The sequence below is a fragment of the Eucyclogobius newberryi genome, unplaced genomic scaffold (assembly GCF_026437365.1).
Source record: "Eucyclogobius newberryi isolate DKJ021-1_F unplaced genomic scaffold, fEucNew1.0.hap1 SCAF_14, whole genome shotgun sequence".
Taxonomy (NCBI): domain Eukaryota; kingdom Metazoa; phylum Chordata; class Actinopteri; order Gobiiformes; family Gobiidae; genus Eucyclogobius; species Eucyclogobius newberryi.
Genome location: NW_027315768.1, coordinates 36,062,189 through 36,076,935, shown reverse-complemented (window position 1 = coordinate 36,076,935; position 14,747 = coordinate 36,062,189). Strand labels below are relative to the sequence as shown.

General features: G+C 49.2%; 1 protein-coding gene across 1 annotated transcript in view; it reads left to right on the top strand.

Annotated features, from left to right (window-relative positions):
• Positions 1–13,600, top strand: part of cavin2a (caveolae associated protein 2a) — a 61,502-nt gene extending 47,902 nt beyond the window's left edge. The window contains exons 2-5 of the mRNA XM_072445354.1: positions 1,312–1,583; positions 4,507–4,753; positions 6,356–6,673; positions 7,761–13,600. Of these exons, the coding sequence (XP_072301455.1) occupies positions 1,312–1,583; positions 4,507–4,753; positions 6,356–6,673; positions 7,761–7,931 (1,008 nt within the window). The 3' untranslated portion in view covers positions 7,932–13,600. The remainder of the gene's footprint in view (positions 1–1,311; positions 1,584–4,506; positions 4,754–6,355; positions 6,674–7,760) is intronic.
• Positions 13,601–14,747: the final 1,147 nt, after the last annotated feature.

Genomic DNA, 14,747 nt, shown 5'->3' with positions numbered 1-14,747 from the left:
TGAAGGAGCAGAGAAGTGAGAGAGACATACAGCACTGAACAGGGTTGATGTGTCTCGCTTAAGGACACGACAGCAGGTGGGATTTGAACCATTGAGCCTGTGGTTGGTGGGCGAATGCTCTCGTGTCGATCCCTCACTTGTCCAGCAGAGGACCAGGGCAGAGAAGGGTTCAACGCTTTCACCAGAAGAAGAAAATGTCTTCTTCTGTTACTTTTCCTGGCGTTTGGCAGAAGTGAGCGTTTACGCCCCCTGCTGGAGCTGAACCACTGCAACGTTTACGCTGTTCTGGAAAAAAAAGAGAAAGACGAGAGAAAAAGAGCAAAAAGATGAAACGGTTTGAGCAGGAGCATTTGTACTGAGCTCTGATTGGTTCTGCCCAAAGGGGAGGAGCATTTGTACTGAGCTCTGATTGGTCCTGCCCAAAGGGGGAGGAGCATTTGTACTGAGCTCTGATTGGTTCTGCCCAAAGGGGAGGAGCATTTGTACTGAGCTCTGATTGGTTCTGCCCAAAGGGGAGGAGCATTTGTACTGAGCTCTGATTGGTTCTGCCCAAAGGGGAGGAGCATTTGTACTGAGCTCTGATTGGTTCTGCCCAAAGGGGAGGAGCATTTGTACTGAGCTCTGATTGGTTCTGCCCAAAGGGGAGGAGCATTTGTACTGAGCTCTGATTGGTTCTGCCCAAAGGGGAGGAGCATTTGTACTGAGCTCTGATTGGTTCTGCCCAAAGGGGAGGAGCATTTGTACTGAGCTCTGATTGGTTCTGCCCAAAGGGGAGGAGCATTTGTACTGAGCTCTGATTGGTTCTGCCCAAAGGGGAGGAGCATTTGTACTGAGCTCTGAGTTATGAGTGAAGTGTGGGTGGTTCAGGCTCGTTGCGGTCGGCCCTCTCTCAGAGCTGTCATTGGTCTGATTTACTCGTCAGGGTCTCATGAGGCTGTTGTAGACTGAAGGAGGATTGTACAGGACACAACAAAAGGTCAAGATGAAGGAACCGGACCATCGCATCTGTTCAAACACTTCATAAGGCTCGCCTCTCCACAGATCTAACCTGTCGTGTCACCTGCTCGTTGCTATGGAGACAGAACTGTAGTGCTCCACAGGTCAAACCCTCCAGCTGAAGACCAGGATGTGACTCTGGTCTGAGGCTCCTGAGGTTTGACCCAAAGTCGGCGGGTCAAATGCAGAGGACGACGAAGACGAATCCAAACGCAGTATCGTCTCCATGGCGACCAGCAGGCGGCGGACCCTCCCCGAGCCTCGCGGTCGGTCAAGTCTGAACCAGTGCGTTCATGGTGTTCTCGTGTGTTTCAGGAGGACAACGAGATCCCGACGGACGTGTTCGTGAAGGACTCTCTGAAGTCGCCCTCTCACTACGACGGCGAATCCCTGCGTCCGCCGTCCGTGGCAGGGTCAGTGGCAGGGTCAGTGTCCACCTCTGTGGCGCCCTCTGTGTCCGGCTCTGTGGACGTGCGCTCGCCAGGGGAAGGTCTCCACGCGGTCAGCCTGAGCTCAGACGAGGACGAGGATCTGACCGTCCACCACGAGCTGCCGGAGGACGGCGCCGACGCTGACTCCACCCTGAGGTGAGAGACGCACTCTGACCGCTCTGAGTCACATGAGTCAGAGGGCAGAGGTCAGGGGCAGAGTTAAGAGGTCAGATGTCATTGTCAGAGGTCAGGGGCAGAGTTAAGAGGCCAGTGTCAGAGGTCAGTGGTCTGTGTCAGAGGTCAGGGTCAGAGGTCAGTGGTCAGTGTCAGAGGTCAGAGGTCAGTGTCAGGGGTCAGTGGTCAGTGTCAGAGGTCAGTGTCAGGGGTCAGTGGTCAGTGTCAGAGGTCAGTGTCAGAGGTTCGTGTCAGAGGTCAGTGTCAGAGGTCAGTGTCAGAGGTTCGTGACAGAGGTCAGTGTCAGAGGTCAGTGTCAGAGGTCAGGGTCAGAGGTCAGGGGAAAATGGGGCCTTACTCACCTCCAAAGACGTGATTGTCTTCAGTTTCAGATCATGTTTGGACGCCTGGTTCAAACAGTGAATCTCCCACGGTTACACAGGCTCCGCCTCCGTCTGAGAGTATGACATCATCCAAGTGTAGAACTGTTATTACTTTTGTGATTCAAGCCTGATAATGAGCTCCTTCAAACCAGGTCTAAACCGGGTCTAAACCGGGTCTAAACCAGGTCTAAACCGGGTCTAAACCGGGTCTAAACCGGGTCTAAACCAGGTCTAAACCGGGTCTAAACCGGGTCTAAACCAGGTCTAAACCGGGTCTAAACCGGGTCTAAACCGGGTCTAAACCAGGTCTAAACCGGGTCTAAACCGGGTCTAAACCGGGTCTAAACCAGGTCTAAACCGGGTCTAAACCAGGTCTAAACCGGGTCTAAACCGGGTCTAAACCGGGTCTAAACCAGGTCTAAACCGGGTCTAAACCGGGTCTAAACCGGGTCTAAACCGGGTCTAAACCGGGTCTAAACCAGGTCTAAACCGGGTCTAAACCGGGTCTAAACCGGGTCTAAACCAGGTCTAAACCAGGTCTAAACCGGGTCTAAACCAGGTCTAAACCGGGTCTAAACCGGGTCTAAACCAGGACTAAACCAGGACAAGTGTGAACAAACCCAGAAAACGTGAGTTGTTCTAATTATAATAATTGTCTCATTGCTTCAGTTTCGTGTCAGAACTTGTTCTTTGACGTTTGAGATTCTGAGATTAAAAATAAGGATTTGATTCACACTCGTCCTGTAATTTATTTGTGTTTAGTTTTTAGGATTATTTTAGTTTAGTTGGTGAGAGTGTAAAATACATACAACCAAATAAAAGTGTAAATCTGTCACGCCTTTAGTGAAGTTCTTTCACATATCTGACCGTTTCTCTTGACCGTTTCTCTTGACCGTTTCTCCTGACCGTTTCTGCTGACCGTTTCTCTTGACCGTTTCTCTTGACCGTTTCTCCTGACCGTTTGTCCTGACCGTTTCTCTTGACCGTTTCTCTTGACTGTTTCTCTTGACCGTTTCTCCTGACCGTTTGTCCTGACCGTTTCTCCTGACCGTTTCTCCTGACCGTTTCTCTTGACCGTTTCTCTTGACCGTTTCTCCTGACCATTTCTCTTGACCGGTTCTCTTGACCGTTTCTCTTGACCGTTTCTCCTGACCGTTTTTCTGCTGACCATTTCTCCTGATCGTTTCTCCTGACCGTTTCTCTTGACCGTTTCTCCTGATCGTTTCTCCTGACCGTTTCTCTTGACCGTTTCTCCTGACCGTTTCTGCTGACCGTTTCTCTTGACCGGTTCTCTTGACCGGTTCTCTTGACCGTTTCTCCTGACCGTTTCTCTTGACCGGTTCTCTTGACCGTTTCTCCTGACCGTTTCTCCTGACCGTTTCTCTTGACCGGTTCTCTTGACCGTTTCTCCTGACCGTTTCTCTTGACCGGTTCTCTTGACCGTTTCTCTTGACCGTTTCTCCTGACCGTTTCTCCTGACCGTTTCTCTTGACCGTTTCTCCTGACCGTTTTTCTGCTGACCATTTCTCCTGATCGTTTCTCCTGACCGTTTCTCTTGACCGTTTCTCCTGACCGTTTCTCCTGACCGTTTCTCTTGACCGTTTCTCTTGACCGTTTCTGCTGACCGTTTCTCTTGACCGTTTATCTTGACCGTTTCTCTTGACCGTTTCTCCTGACCGTTTCTGCTGACCATTTCTCCTGATCGTTTCTCCTGACCGTTTCTCCTGACCGTTTCTCTTGACCGTTTCTCCTGACCGTTTCTGCTGACCCTTTCTCTTGACCGTTTCTCTTGACCGTTTCTCTTGACCGTTTCTGCTGACCGTTTCTCTTGACCGTTTCTCTTGACCGTTTCTCCTGACCGTTTCTGCTGACCCTTTCTCTTGACCGTTTCTCTTGACCGTTTCTCTTGACCGTTTCTGCTGACCGTTTCTCTTGACCGTTTCTCTTGACCGTTTCTCCTGACCGTTTCTCCTGACCGTTTCTCTTGACCGTTTCTCTTGACCATTTCTGCTGACCGTTTCTCCTGACCGTTTCTCTTGACCGTTTCTCCTGAGCGTTTCTCCTGACCGTTTCTGCTGACCGTTTCTCTTGACCGTTTGTCCTGACCGTTTCTCCTGACCGTTTCTCTTGACCGTTTCTGCTGACCGTTTCTCCTGACCGTTTCTCCTGACCGTTTCTCTTGACCGTTTCTCCTGACCGTTTCTGCTGACCCTTTCTCTTGACCGTTTCTCTTGACCGTTTCTCTTGACCGTTTCTGCTGACCGTTTCTCTTGACCGTTTCTCCTGACCGTTTCTCTTGACCGTTTCTCCTGAGCGTTTCTCCTGACCGTTTCTGCTGACCGTTTCTCTTGACCGTTTCTCCTGACCGTTTGTCCTGACCGTTTCTCCTGACCTTTTCTCTTGACCGTTTCTGCTGACCGTTTCTCCTGACCGTTTCTCTTGACCGTTTCTCTTGACCGGTTCTCTTGACCGTTTTTCCTGACCATTTCTCTTGACCGTTTCTCCTGACCGTTGCTCCTCAGCTTTGGCCGTCCGTACGAGCGACGCGCCGATCGGTTCAAGCGTAACAGCCTGAAGAAGGTGGACAGTCTGAAGAAGGCCTTCTCCAAACAGAACATCGAGAAGAAGGTGAACCAGATCACCACCAAGATCGTCCCTCCAGAGAAACGAGACAAGATCATCAAGAGTCTGACCCCCAACCACCCCAAGAGCCCCACGTCCAGGGCCTTGTCCTTCAAAGTCACGCCCATGACCTTCAACGTCAAGAAGGTGACCGCAGTGAGTGGGTGACCGCAAGGGGGGTTTGACCACAGGGGGCGGGAGTGAGGGTTTGACCACAGGGGGCGACAGTGAGGGTCTGACCACAGTGAGGGTCTGACCACTGTGAGGGTTTGACCACAGGGGGCGGGAGTGAGGGTCTGACCACAGGGGGCGACAGTGAGGGTCTGACCACAGTGAGGGTCTGACCACTGTGAGGGTTTGACCACAGGGGGCGGGAGTGAGGGTCTGACCACAGGGGGCGACAGTGAGGGTCTGACCACTGTGAGGGTCTGACCACTGTGAGGGTTTGACCACAGGGGGCGGGAGTGAGGGTCTGACCACAGGGGGCGACAGTGAGGGTCTGACCACTGTGAGGGTCTGACCACTGTGAGGGTTTGACCACAGGGGGCGACGGTGAGAGTCTGACCACAGTGAGGGTCTGACCACAGTGAGGGTCTGACCACATCGAGGGTCTGACCACAGGGGGCGACAGTGAGGGTCTGACTACAGGGGGCGACAGTGAGGGTCTGACCACAGTGAGGGTCTGACCACATCGAGGGTCTGACCACAGGGGGCGACAGTGAGGGTCTGACCACAGTGAGGGTCTGACCACAGTGAGGGTCTGACCACAATGAGGGTCTGACCACAGTGAGGGTCTGACCACAGTGAGGGTCTGACCACAGGGGGCGACATTGAGGGTCTGACCACAGGGGGCGACATTGAGGGTCTGACCACAGTGAGGGTCTGACCACAATGAGGGTCTGACCACAGTGAGGGTCTGACCACAGTGAGGGTCTGACCACAGGGGGCGACATTGAGGGTCTGACCACAGGGGGCGACATTGAGGGTCTGACCACAATGAGGGTCTGACCACAGGGGGCGACAGTGAGGGTCTGACCTCAGTGAGGGTCTGACCACATCGAGGGTCTGACCACAGGGGGCGACAGTGAGGGTCTGACCTCAGTGAGGGTCTGACCACATCGAGGGTCTGACCACAGGGGGCGACAGTGAGGGTCTGACCACAGTGAGGGTCTGACCACTGTGAGGGTTTGACCACAGGGGGCGACAGTGAGGGTCTGACCACTGTGAGGGTCTGACCACTGTGAGGGTCTGACCACAGGGGGCGACAGTGAGGGTCTGACCACATCAAGGGTCTGACCACAGGGGGCGACAGTGAGGGTCTGACCACATCGAGGGTCTGAACACAGTGAGGGTCTGACCACAGGGGGCGACGGTGAGAGTCTGACCACAGTGAGGGTCTGACCACAGGGGGCGACAGTGAGGGTCTGACCACAGTGAGGGTCTGACCACAGTGAGGGTCTGACCACAGGGGGCGACAGTGAGGGTCTGACCACAGTGAGGGTCTGACCACAGTGAGGGTCTGACCACAGTGAGGGTCTGACCACAGGGGGCGACAGTGACAGCTCTGGTTTTCCGTAGTTAATTATGTTTGGCGCCTAATGCTAATGCTATCGCTAATGCTATCGCTAATGCTATCGCTAATGCTATCGCTAATGCATTAGAGCTATTGTATTAGAAGAGGTCTGTTGTGAGGGTCAGTTAGAGACAGTGGCAGAGTGGTTAACACTCTTGAAATGTGTTGTTCCAAAGGTGAGAGATGGTCAGACGCCCACCCCAGAGGCCAGTCCGTCCGCGGGTCAGGCCCACGTGGACATCCCAGCTCTGGGCCTGGACCCAGACTCTGCCCTGGAGCTCCACGGCGACGGAGCCGTGACCCAGGTCCGCGAGGCCCTGAAGGAGTGCAGCGTCCAGGCCGAGATCGCCGTCAACGGAGAGGCGGAGGTCAACGGAGATGACCACTCTGCCGCTGATAACCACTCTGCCACTGATGACCACTCTGCCACTGATGACCACTCTGCCACCGGAGCCCATTCTGTGGAGGAGCAGGGCCCAGAGGCTGCTGCTGAGGTGAGCCCCTCCCATCCTCACCTGACTCCGCCCACTCTGGCTTCTGTTTCTCCCTCTTGGATCTGCGTTTCTGCTTAAGTTAAGTTCATTTCACTGGTTGAACAAAGGGACACTTTGTCTTCCTCTCATATTCAGGAGCTCAGAGTGTGAGCGGCAGAGACAAATATCCACAATAAAGTTTATCTTATCTTAAGAGAAAGATAAGAGAAGCCAATGGCTAATGCTAATGCTAACGGGAGAATGATGGGTAAACCCAAACACAAGGACATGCGACAGCAAAAACATAGACTCTGGAAACAGACGCTGGGGATCGTGGGTCTATGATAAGCTCCTCCTTCTGTCCTTAGCCCCTCCTTCTGTCCTTAGCCCCTCCTTCTGTCCTTAGCCCCTCCTTCTGTCCTTAGCTCCTCCTTCTCCAGGAAAAACTACAAAACCTCTTTGTGAAAAAGCATAAACCTGGAGGAGTTGAGAGACAGAGGAGCTGGAGCCACTCAGGAGGAGAACCGGTTCTTCAGGAGGAGAACCGGTTCTTCAGGAGGAGAACCGGTTCTTCAGGAGGAGAACTAGTTCTTCCAGGTAGATGAAGAACCGTTCATATGGAGTAAAGAGCGTTTCTCCAGGATCATCTAGATTCACAGGTCTGTTCCACTCCGTGGGAAGTGGAACAGTTCATAGTTTTATGAATAAATAGTGTTTATCAGAGGATAGATAGAGTTGCTCCTAGGGCAGCGGAGCTGAAACTGTAGCTTTATATTTCTGTTCCTCACTGGCCTGAACATAAGTCATTTCAAGAGGAACGTTTTAAGCCTGGACTTAAATGAAGAGACTGTGTCGCCTCTTTAACACGGACAGGAGCTCTACCTCCTACTGTGCTTTTAGAGACTCTCGGGACCACCAGAAGGCTCTACCTCCTACTGTGCTTTTAGAGACTCTCGGGACCACCAGAAGGCTCTACCTCCTACTGTGCTTTTAGAGACTCTCGGGACCACCAGAAGGCTCTACCTCCTACTGTGCTTATAGAGACCCCTGGCGGCGCGGGTTCGTTTGTTGTTGGTAGTTGATGATGTCACTTCCTGTTTGCCCTCAGGTCGCGGCGGAGGCCTCTGGCGGCGCGGGATTGGCCGTCCCCGAGTCCGTGGAGGACGTTGGAGACGATGAAGAGGACGAGGAAGAGAATCCAACAGAGGCCGCTACAGAGGCAACCGCCCCCTCGGCAACCATCCCCACGGCAACCATCGCCGTGGAACAGGCGTCTTAATGGGACAGTCTTTTTATGTTTTAAACACTGTCTGAAAGTATAAAGTGTGTTATTACAGTAACCTCACTCTGACCACAGGCCCATGGTTTACATCTGACCACAGGCCCATGGTTTACATCTGACCACAGGCCCATGGTTTACATCTGACCACAGGCTCATCTGACCACAGGCTCAAAGAGTCTTTACAGGACTCATTTAAAGAGTGGAACATCATGTGATTTCACTGGAAGAAACTAGAATAAACCTCAGAATGTCACAAAATATGAAAAATGAAGGTGGTTTTGTCTGAAATGAGACCATCACAGATATAATACATACTTCACCACAAATTACTAATACTAATACTTTATGGCGTCTAAAATATACTTAATACTGTCTTTTCTTCTGTAAACTCGAGCGTGCTCATGTTGTGCCGTAAAGACTTCAAACCCAGAGCATTTTCACCTCATGTTGAAATATTGAGTCTGACTTACTTCATTTTTGCCTCGGTTCTGGACTTTTGAACCTTCTGCTGTGAACGTGCTCCTGCATCAAATATACAAGAAAACAGAACAAAAAGACATCTAAGAAAGAAAAGTGAAAGAATAATTGAAAAAAATAGGTGTCGTGTTGAGTGGAAGTGTCCTTTATCTCCCCCTGCTGTTAGCAAACGAGCTAAAGCTAACCAAGATTGACAAAAGCTCCACGAACGATAATTAAATCGGTTTTGAGTTTCATTGTTAACGAATGAAGCTAAATACAACTCGACATCGACAAAAACGCGGTCAAAAAAAGGCAAATTTAGCGCCACACGTGTCCTTCAAAAACCCGGAGGAGCAGATCTGGACCGCCACCTGATGACATCACAAGGTGGAAGGTGGTGTGTTTTTTGCGGAGGAAACGAAGGAAACACTGAAGAGCGCGCTCCCGTTTCCTCTGACTTTGAACACAAACCAGGCTTCAGCTGGAACTGGGACGTCCTGCACGAGGCCAGCGAGCGGCCCTGGACCAGACAGGGCTAAACAGGGCTAAACCAGAGCAAAACAGGGCTAAACCGGGCTAAACAGGGCTAAACCAGAGCAAAACAGGGCTAAACCGGGCTAAACAGGGCTAAACAGGGCTAAACCAGAGCAAAACAGGGCTAAACCGGGCTAAACAGGGCTAAACCAGAGCAAAACAGGGCTAAACCGGGCTAAACAGGGCTAAACCGGAGCAAAACAGGGCTAAACCGGGCTAAACAGGGCTAAACCAGAGCTAAACAGGGCTAAACCGGGCTAAACAGGGCTAAACCAGAGCTAAACAGGGCTAAAGCAGAGCTAAACCAGAGCTAAACAGGGCTAAACCAGGACTAAATAGGACTAAACCAGAGCGAAACAGGGCTAAACCATAGCTAAACCAGGTCTAAACCAGGTGTAAACCAGGACTAAACCAGGGCTAAACCGGGACTAAACCAGGACTAAACCAGGGCTAAACCGGGACTAAACAGGGCTAAAGCAGGTCTCTGTGGACAGTCGCACAGGGCCAGTTCTGTGTCTCTGTCTCTCACAAAACGTCTCTTTGTGCTTTGTTGTTGTGGCTGAAAATCCTAAATCTCTGTTTAAGAGGAGCCGGGTTGCCAGGTTGTGTGAGAGAATGAAGCGCTGCAATGATGTCAGGCGAAAGGATCTAAAGCAACAGACAACAGGTTTAATGTGGTTAAACCAGGGCTAAAGCAGGTCCAAACCAGGACCAAACCAGGACTAAACCAGGTCTAAACCAGGACCAAACCAGGACTAAACCAGGTCTAAACCAGGACTAAACCAGGTCCAAACCAGGTCCAAACCAGGACTAAACCAGGACTAAACCAGGTCGAAACCAGGTCTAAAACAAGTCCAAACCAGGTCTAAACCAGGACTAAACCAGGTCTAAACCAGGACTAAACCAGGTCTAAACCAGGTCTAAACCAGGACTAAACTAGGTCTAAAACAAGTCCAAACCAGGTCTAAACCAGGACTAAACCAGGTCTAAATCAGGTCCAAACCAGGACCAAACCAGGACTAAACCAGGACTAAACCAGGTCTAAACCAGGACTAAACCAGGTCTAAACCAGGTCAAAATCAGGACTAAACCAGGACTAAACCAGGTCTAAACCAGGACTAAACCAGGACTAAACCAGGACTAAACCAGGTCTAAACCAGGACTAAACCAGGTCTGAACCAGGTCTAAACCAGGTCTAAACCAGGACTAAACCAGGTCTGAACCAGGACTAAACCAGGTCTAAACCAGGACCAAACCAGGTCTAAACCAGGACTAAACCAGGACTAAACCATGTCTAAACCAGGACTAAACCAGGTCTAAAACAAGTCCAAACCAGGTCTAAACCAGGACTAAACCAGGTCTAAATCAGGTCCAAACCAGGACTAAACCAGGACTAAACCAGGTCTAAACCAGGACTAAACCAGGTCTAAACCAGGACTAAACCAGGTCTAAACCAGGTCCAAACCAGGACCAAACCAGGACTAAACCAGGTCTAAACCAGGTCCAAACCAGGTCTAAACCAGGTCCAAACCAGGACTAAACCAGGACTAAACCATGTCTAAACCAGGACTAAACCAGGTCTAAATCAGGACCAAACCAGGACTAAACCAGGTCTAAACCAGGTCCAAACCAGGACCAAACCAGGACTAAACCAGGACTAAACCATGTCTAAACCAGGACTAAACCAGGTCTAAAACAAGTCCAAACCAGGTCTAAACCAGGACTAAACCAGGTCTAAAACAAGTCCAAACCAGGTCTAAACCAGGACTAAACCAGGTCTAAACCAGGTCAAAATCAGGACTAAACCAGGTCTAAACCAGGACTAAACCAAGACTAAACCAGGACTAAACCAGGACTAAACCAGGTCTTAACCAGGACTAAACCAGGTCTAAACCAGGACCAAACCAGGACTAAACCAGGTCTAAACCAGGTCCAAACCAGGTCTAAACCAGGTTTAAACCAGGTCCAAACCAGGACTAAACCAGGTCCAAACCAGGTCTAAACCAGGACTAAACCAGGTCTGAACCAGGACTAAACCAGGACTAAACCAGGACTAAACCAGGACTTAACAAGGTCTGAACCAGGACTAAACCAGGTCTAAACCAGGACTAAACCAGGACTAAACCAGGACTAAACCAGGTCTAAACCAGGACTAAACCAGGTCTAAACCAGGTCTAAACCAGGACTAAACCAGCACTAAACCAGGTCCAAACCAGGACTAAACCAGGTCTGAACCAGGAATAAACCAGGTCCAAGCCAGGTCTAAACCAGGAATAAACCAGGTCTAAACCAGGACTAAACCAGGACTAAACCAGGTCTAAACCAGGACTAAACCAGGTCTGTACCAGGACTAAACCAGGACTAAACCAGGACTAAACCAGGACTAAACCAGGACTAAACCAGGTCTAAACCAGGACTAAACCAGGTCCAAACCAGGTCAAAACCAGGTCTAAAACAAGTCCAAACCAGGTCTAAACCAGGACTAAACTAGGTCTAAAACAAGTCCAAACCAGGTCTAAACCAGGACTAAACCAGGTCTAAATCAGGTCCAAACCAGGACCAAACCAGGACTAAACCAGGTCTAAACCAGGTCCAAACCAGGACCAAACCAGGACTAAACCAGGTCTAAAACAAGTCCAAACCAGGTCTAAACCAGGACTAAACCAGGTCTAAACCAGGACTAAACCAGGTCTAAACCAGGTCAAAATCAGGACTAAACCAGGTTTAAACCAGGTCCAAACCAGGTCTAAACCAGGACTAAACCAGGTCTAAACCAGGACTAAACCAGGTCTAAACCAGGTCAAAATCAGGACTAAACCAGGACTAAACCAGGTCTAAACCAGGACTAAACCAGGACTAAACCAGGACTAAACCAGGTCTAAACCAGGACTAAACCAGGTCTGAACCAGGTCTAAACCAGGTCTAAACCAGGACTAAACCAGGTCTGAACCAGGACTAAACCAGGACTAAACCATGTCTAAACCAGGACTAAACCAGGTCTGAACCAGGACTAAACCAGGTCTAAACCAGGACTAAACCAGGTCTAAACCAGGTCCAAACCAGGACTAAACCAGGACTAAACCATGTCTAAACCAGGACTAAACCAGGACTAAACCAGGTCTAAACCAGGTCTAAACTAGGTCCAAACCAGGACTAAACCAGGTCTAAACCAGGACTAAACCAGGACTAAACCAGGTCTAAAACAAGTCCAAACCAGGTCTAAACCAGGACTAAACCAGGCCTAAAACAAGTCCAAACCAGGACTAAACCAGGTCTAAAACAAGTCCAAACCAGGACTAAACCAGGACTAAACCAGGTCTAAACCAGGTCTAAACTAGGTCCAAACCAGGACTAAACCAGGTCTAAACCAGGACTAAACCAGGTCTAAACCAGGACTAAACCAGGTCTGAACCAGGACTAAACCAGGTCTAAACCAGGACTAAACCAGGTCTAAACCAGGTCCAAACCAGGACTAAACCAGGACTAAACCATGTCTAAACCAGGACTAAACCAGGACTAAACCAGGTCTAAACCAGGTCTAAACTAGGTCCAAACCAGGACTAAACCAGGTCTAAACCATGACTAAACCAGGACTAAACCAGGTCTAAAACAAGTCCAAACCAGGTCTAAACCAGGACTAAACCAGGTCTAAAACAAGTCCAAACCAGGACTAAACCAGGTCTAAAACAAGTCCAAACCAGGACTAAACCAGGACTAAACCAGGTCTAAACCAGGTCTAAACCAGGACTAAACCAGGTCTAAACCAGGACTAAACCAGGTCTGAACCAGGACTAAACCAGGTCTAAACCAGGACTAAACCAGGTCTAAACCAGGACTAAACCAGGTCTGAACCAGGACTAAACCAGGTCTAAACCAGGACTAAACCAGGACTAAACCAGGACTAAACCAGGACTAAACCAGGTCTTAACCAAGACTAAACCAGGTCTAAACCAGGTCTAAACCAGGACTAAACCAGGTCTGAACCAGGACTAAACCAGGTCTAAACCAGGACTAAACCAGGACTAAACCAGGACTAAACCAGGTCTAAACCAGGACTAAACCAGGTCTGAACCAGGACTAAACCAGGACTAAACCAGGTCTAAACCAGGACTAAACCAGGAATAATTACACTTTATTCAAGAAGTGCCTCAACTGTTCATTATGACCTAATGGTTTATTAAGGTTTATTAAGGTTATTTCAGTTATTTCAACAAACCAGTGTCTTTTCTCCCTTTTGCACACGTGTTTCTAGTACTTTACGCTGCATTATGAATATGATCTGAATTATTGTGAATATGATCAGATTTTTTGATAAATCTCTGCATTTTAACAAAGTAGTGGGCCGTATGTTTAGCGCCCGTTTAAGCGTTTAACACATTTATTTTGTCCTTTACTCTTTGGTTTGACGTCATGTGACCTTTGACATTCGGTCGTGTGGTTTTGCGTCTTTTCCATTGCGTTTACTTTGAGCTGAATCTTTGCGTGTGATGTGTTTTAAAGCTGAGAAACATGAGGCGTGTTTCTACATCACATCCGTAGTTTTCAGACGCTGTTCATTGTAGAAAGTTGACCAAAGACGTTTGTGAGAGAATCTCTGTGTTTCGGGTGTATGTTCTGCTGAATTCACACTTTGTCCAAACCTTTTTTCTTTAGTCACAATAAAACGATTCTAACGCAAAGACTCGGTTTATTATTTTACAGCACGACGGGTTTTGTCTGATTGACTCCAAACTTCAGCTGGAATATACCAGATGTGCTTTTATAATGCTCATGTCTTTCAGATAAACATGCTTAGAACTGTACTTATGTTTTAATGAGTAAGTGCCACTGCTAAACTACATATTTAATAACTAATGCTGCATTTCAACACATTATGTCTGCATATACTTATACTCTGTGATAGAGAACGAGAGTATTACACGGTCAAGTATTTCCCTCTTCAGCGCTGCAGATGGAAATGAGCTTTAAGGACTTTGCATTTTTGGAGAAAGACTCTGACTTAGACTCTAAAGTCCAAGTCAAAGGATTGACAATCTCTAGATTTATATTGAACGAAACATCGAATCTGATTTAAAACTACAATGGTCTAAAGAAAAAGGGGGCGGGGTTTACCTTGTGTGAAAAATGCCTTTATTTCAGGTGAAATCAGAGCGTTGCTGGTGTGATCCTGAATGTTGTGCTCAATGGTTCCTGTACAGGCCTTATACTGAGAGTAATGTGTCGCCTGAGGTTCCTGTACAGGTCTTATACTGAGAGTCATGTGGTGCCTGAGGTTCCTGTACAGGTCTTATACTGAGAGTCATGTGGTGCCTGAGGTTCCTGTACAGGTCTTATACTGAGAGTCATGTGGTGCCGGGGGTTCCTGTACAGGTCTTATACTGAGAGTCATGTGGTGCCTCAGGTTCCTGTACAGGTCTTATACTGAGAGTCATGTGGTGCCGGGGGTTCCTGTACAGGTCTTATACTGAGAGTCATGTGGTGCCTCAGGTTCCTGTACAGGTCTTATACTGAGAGTCATGTGGTGCCGGGGGTTCTTGTACAGGTCTTATACTGAGAGTAATGTGGTGCCGGGGGTTCCTGTACAGGTCTTATACTGAGAGTCATGTGGTGCCTGAGGTTCCTGTACAGGTCTTATACTGAGAGTCATGTGGTGCCGGGGGTTCCTGTACAGGTCTTATACTGAGAGTCATGTGGTGCCTCAGGTTCCTGTACAGGTCTTATACTGAGAGTCATGTGGTGCCGGGGGTTCTTGTACAGGTCTTATACTGAGAGTCATGTGGTGCCGGGGGTTCCTGTACAGGTCTTATACTGAGAGTCATG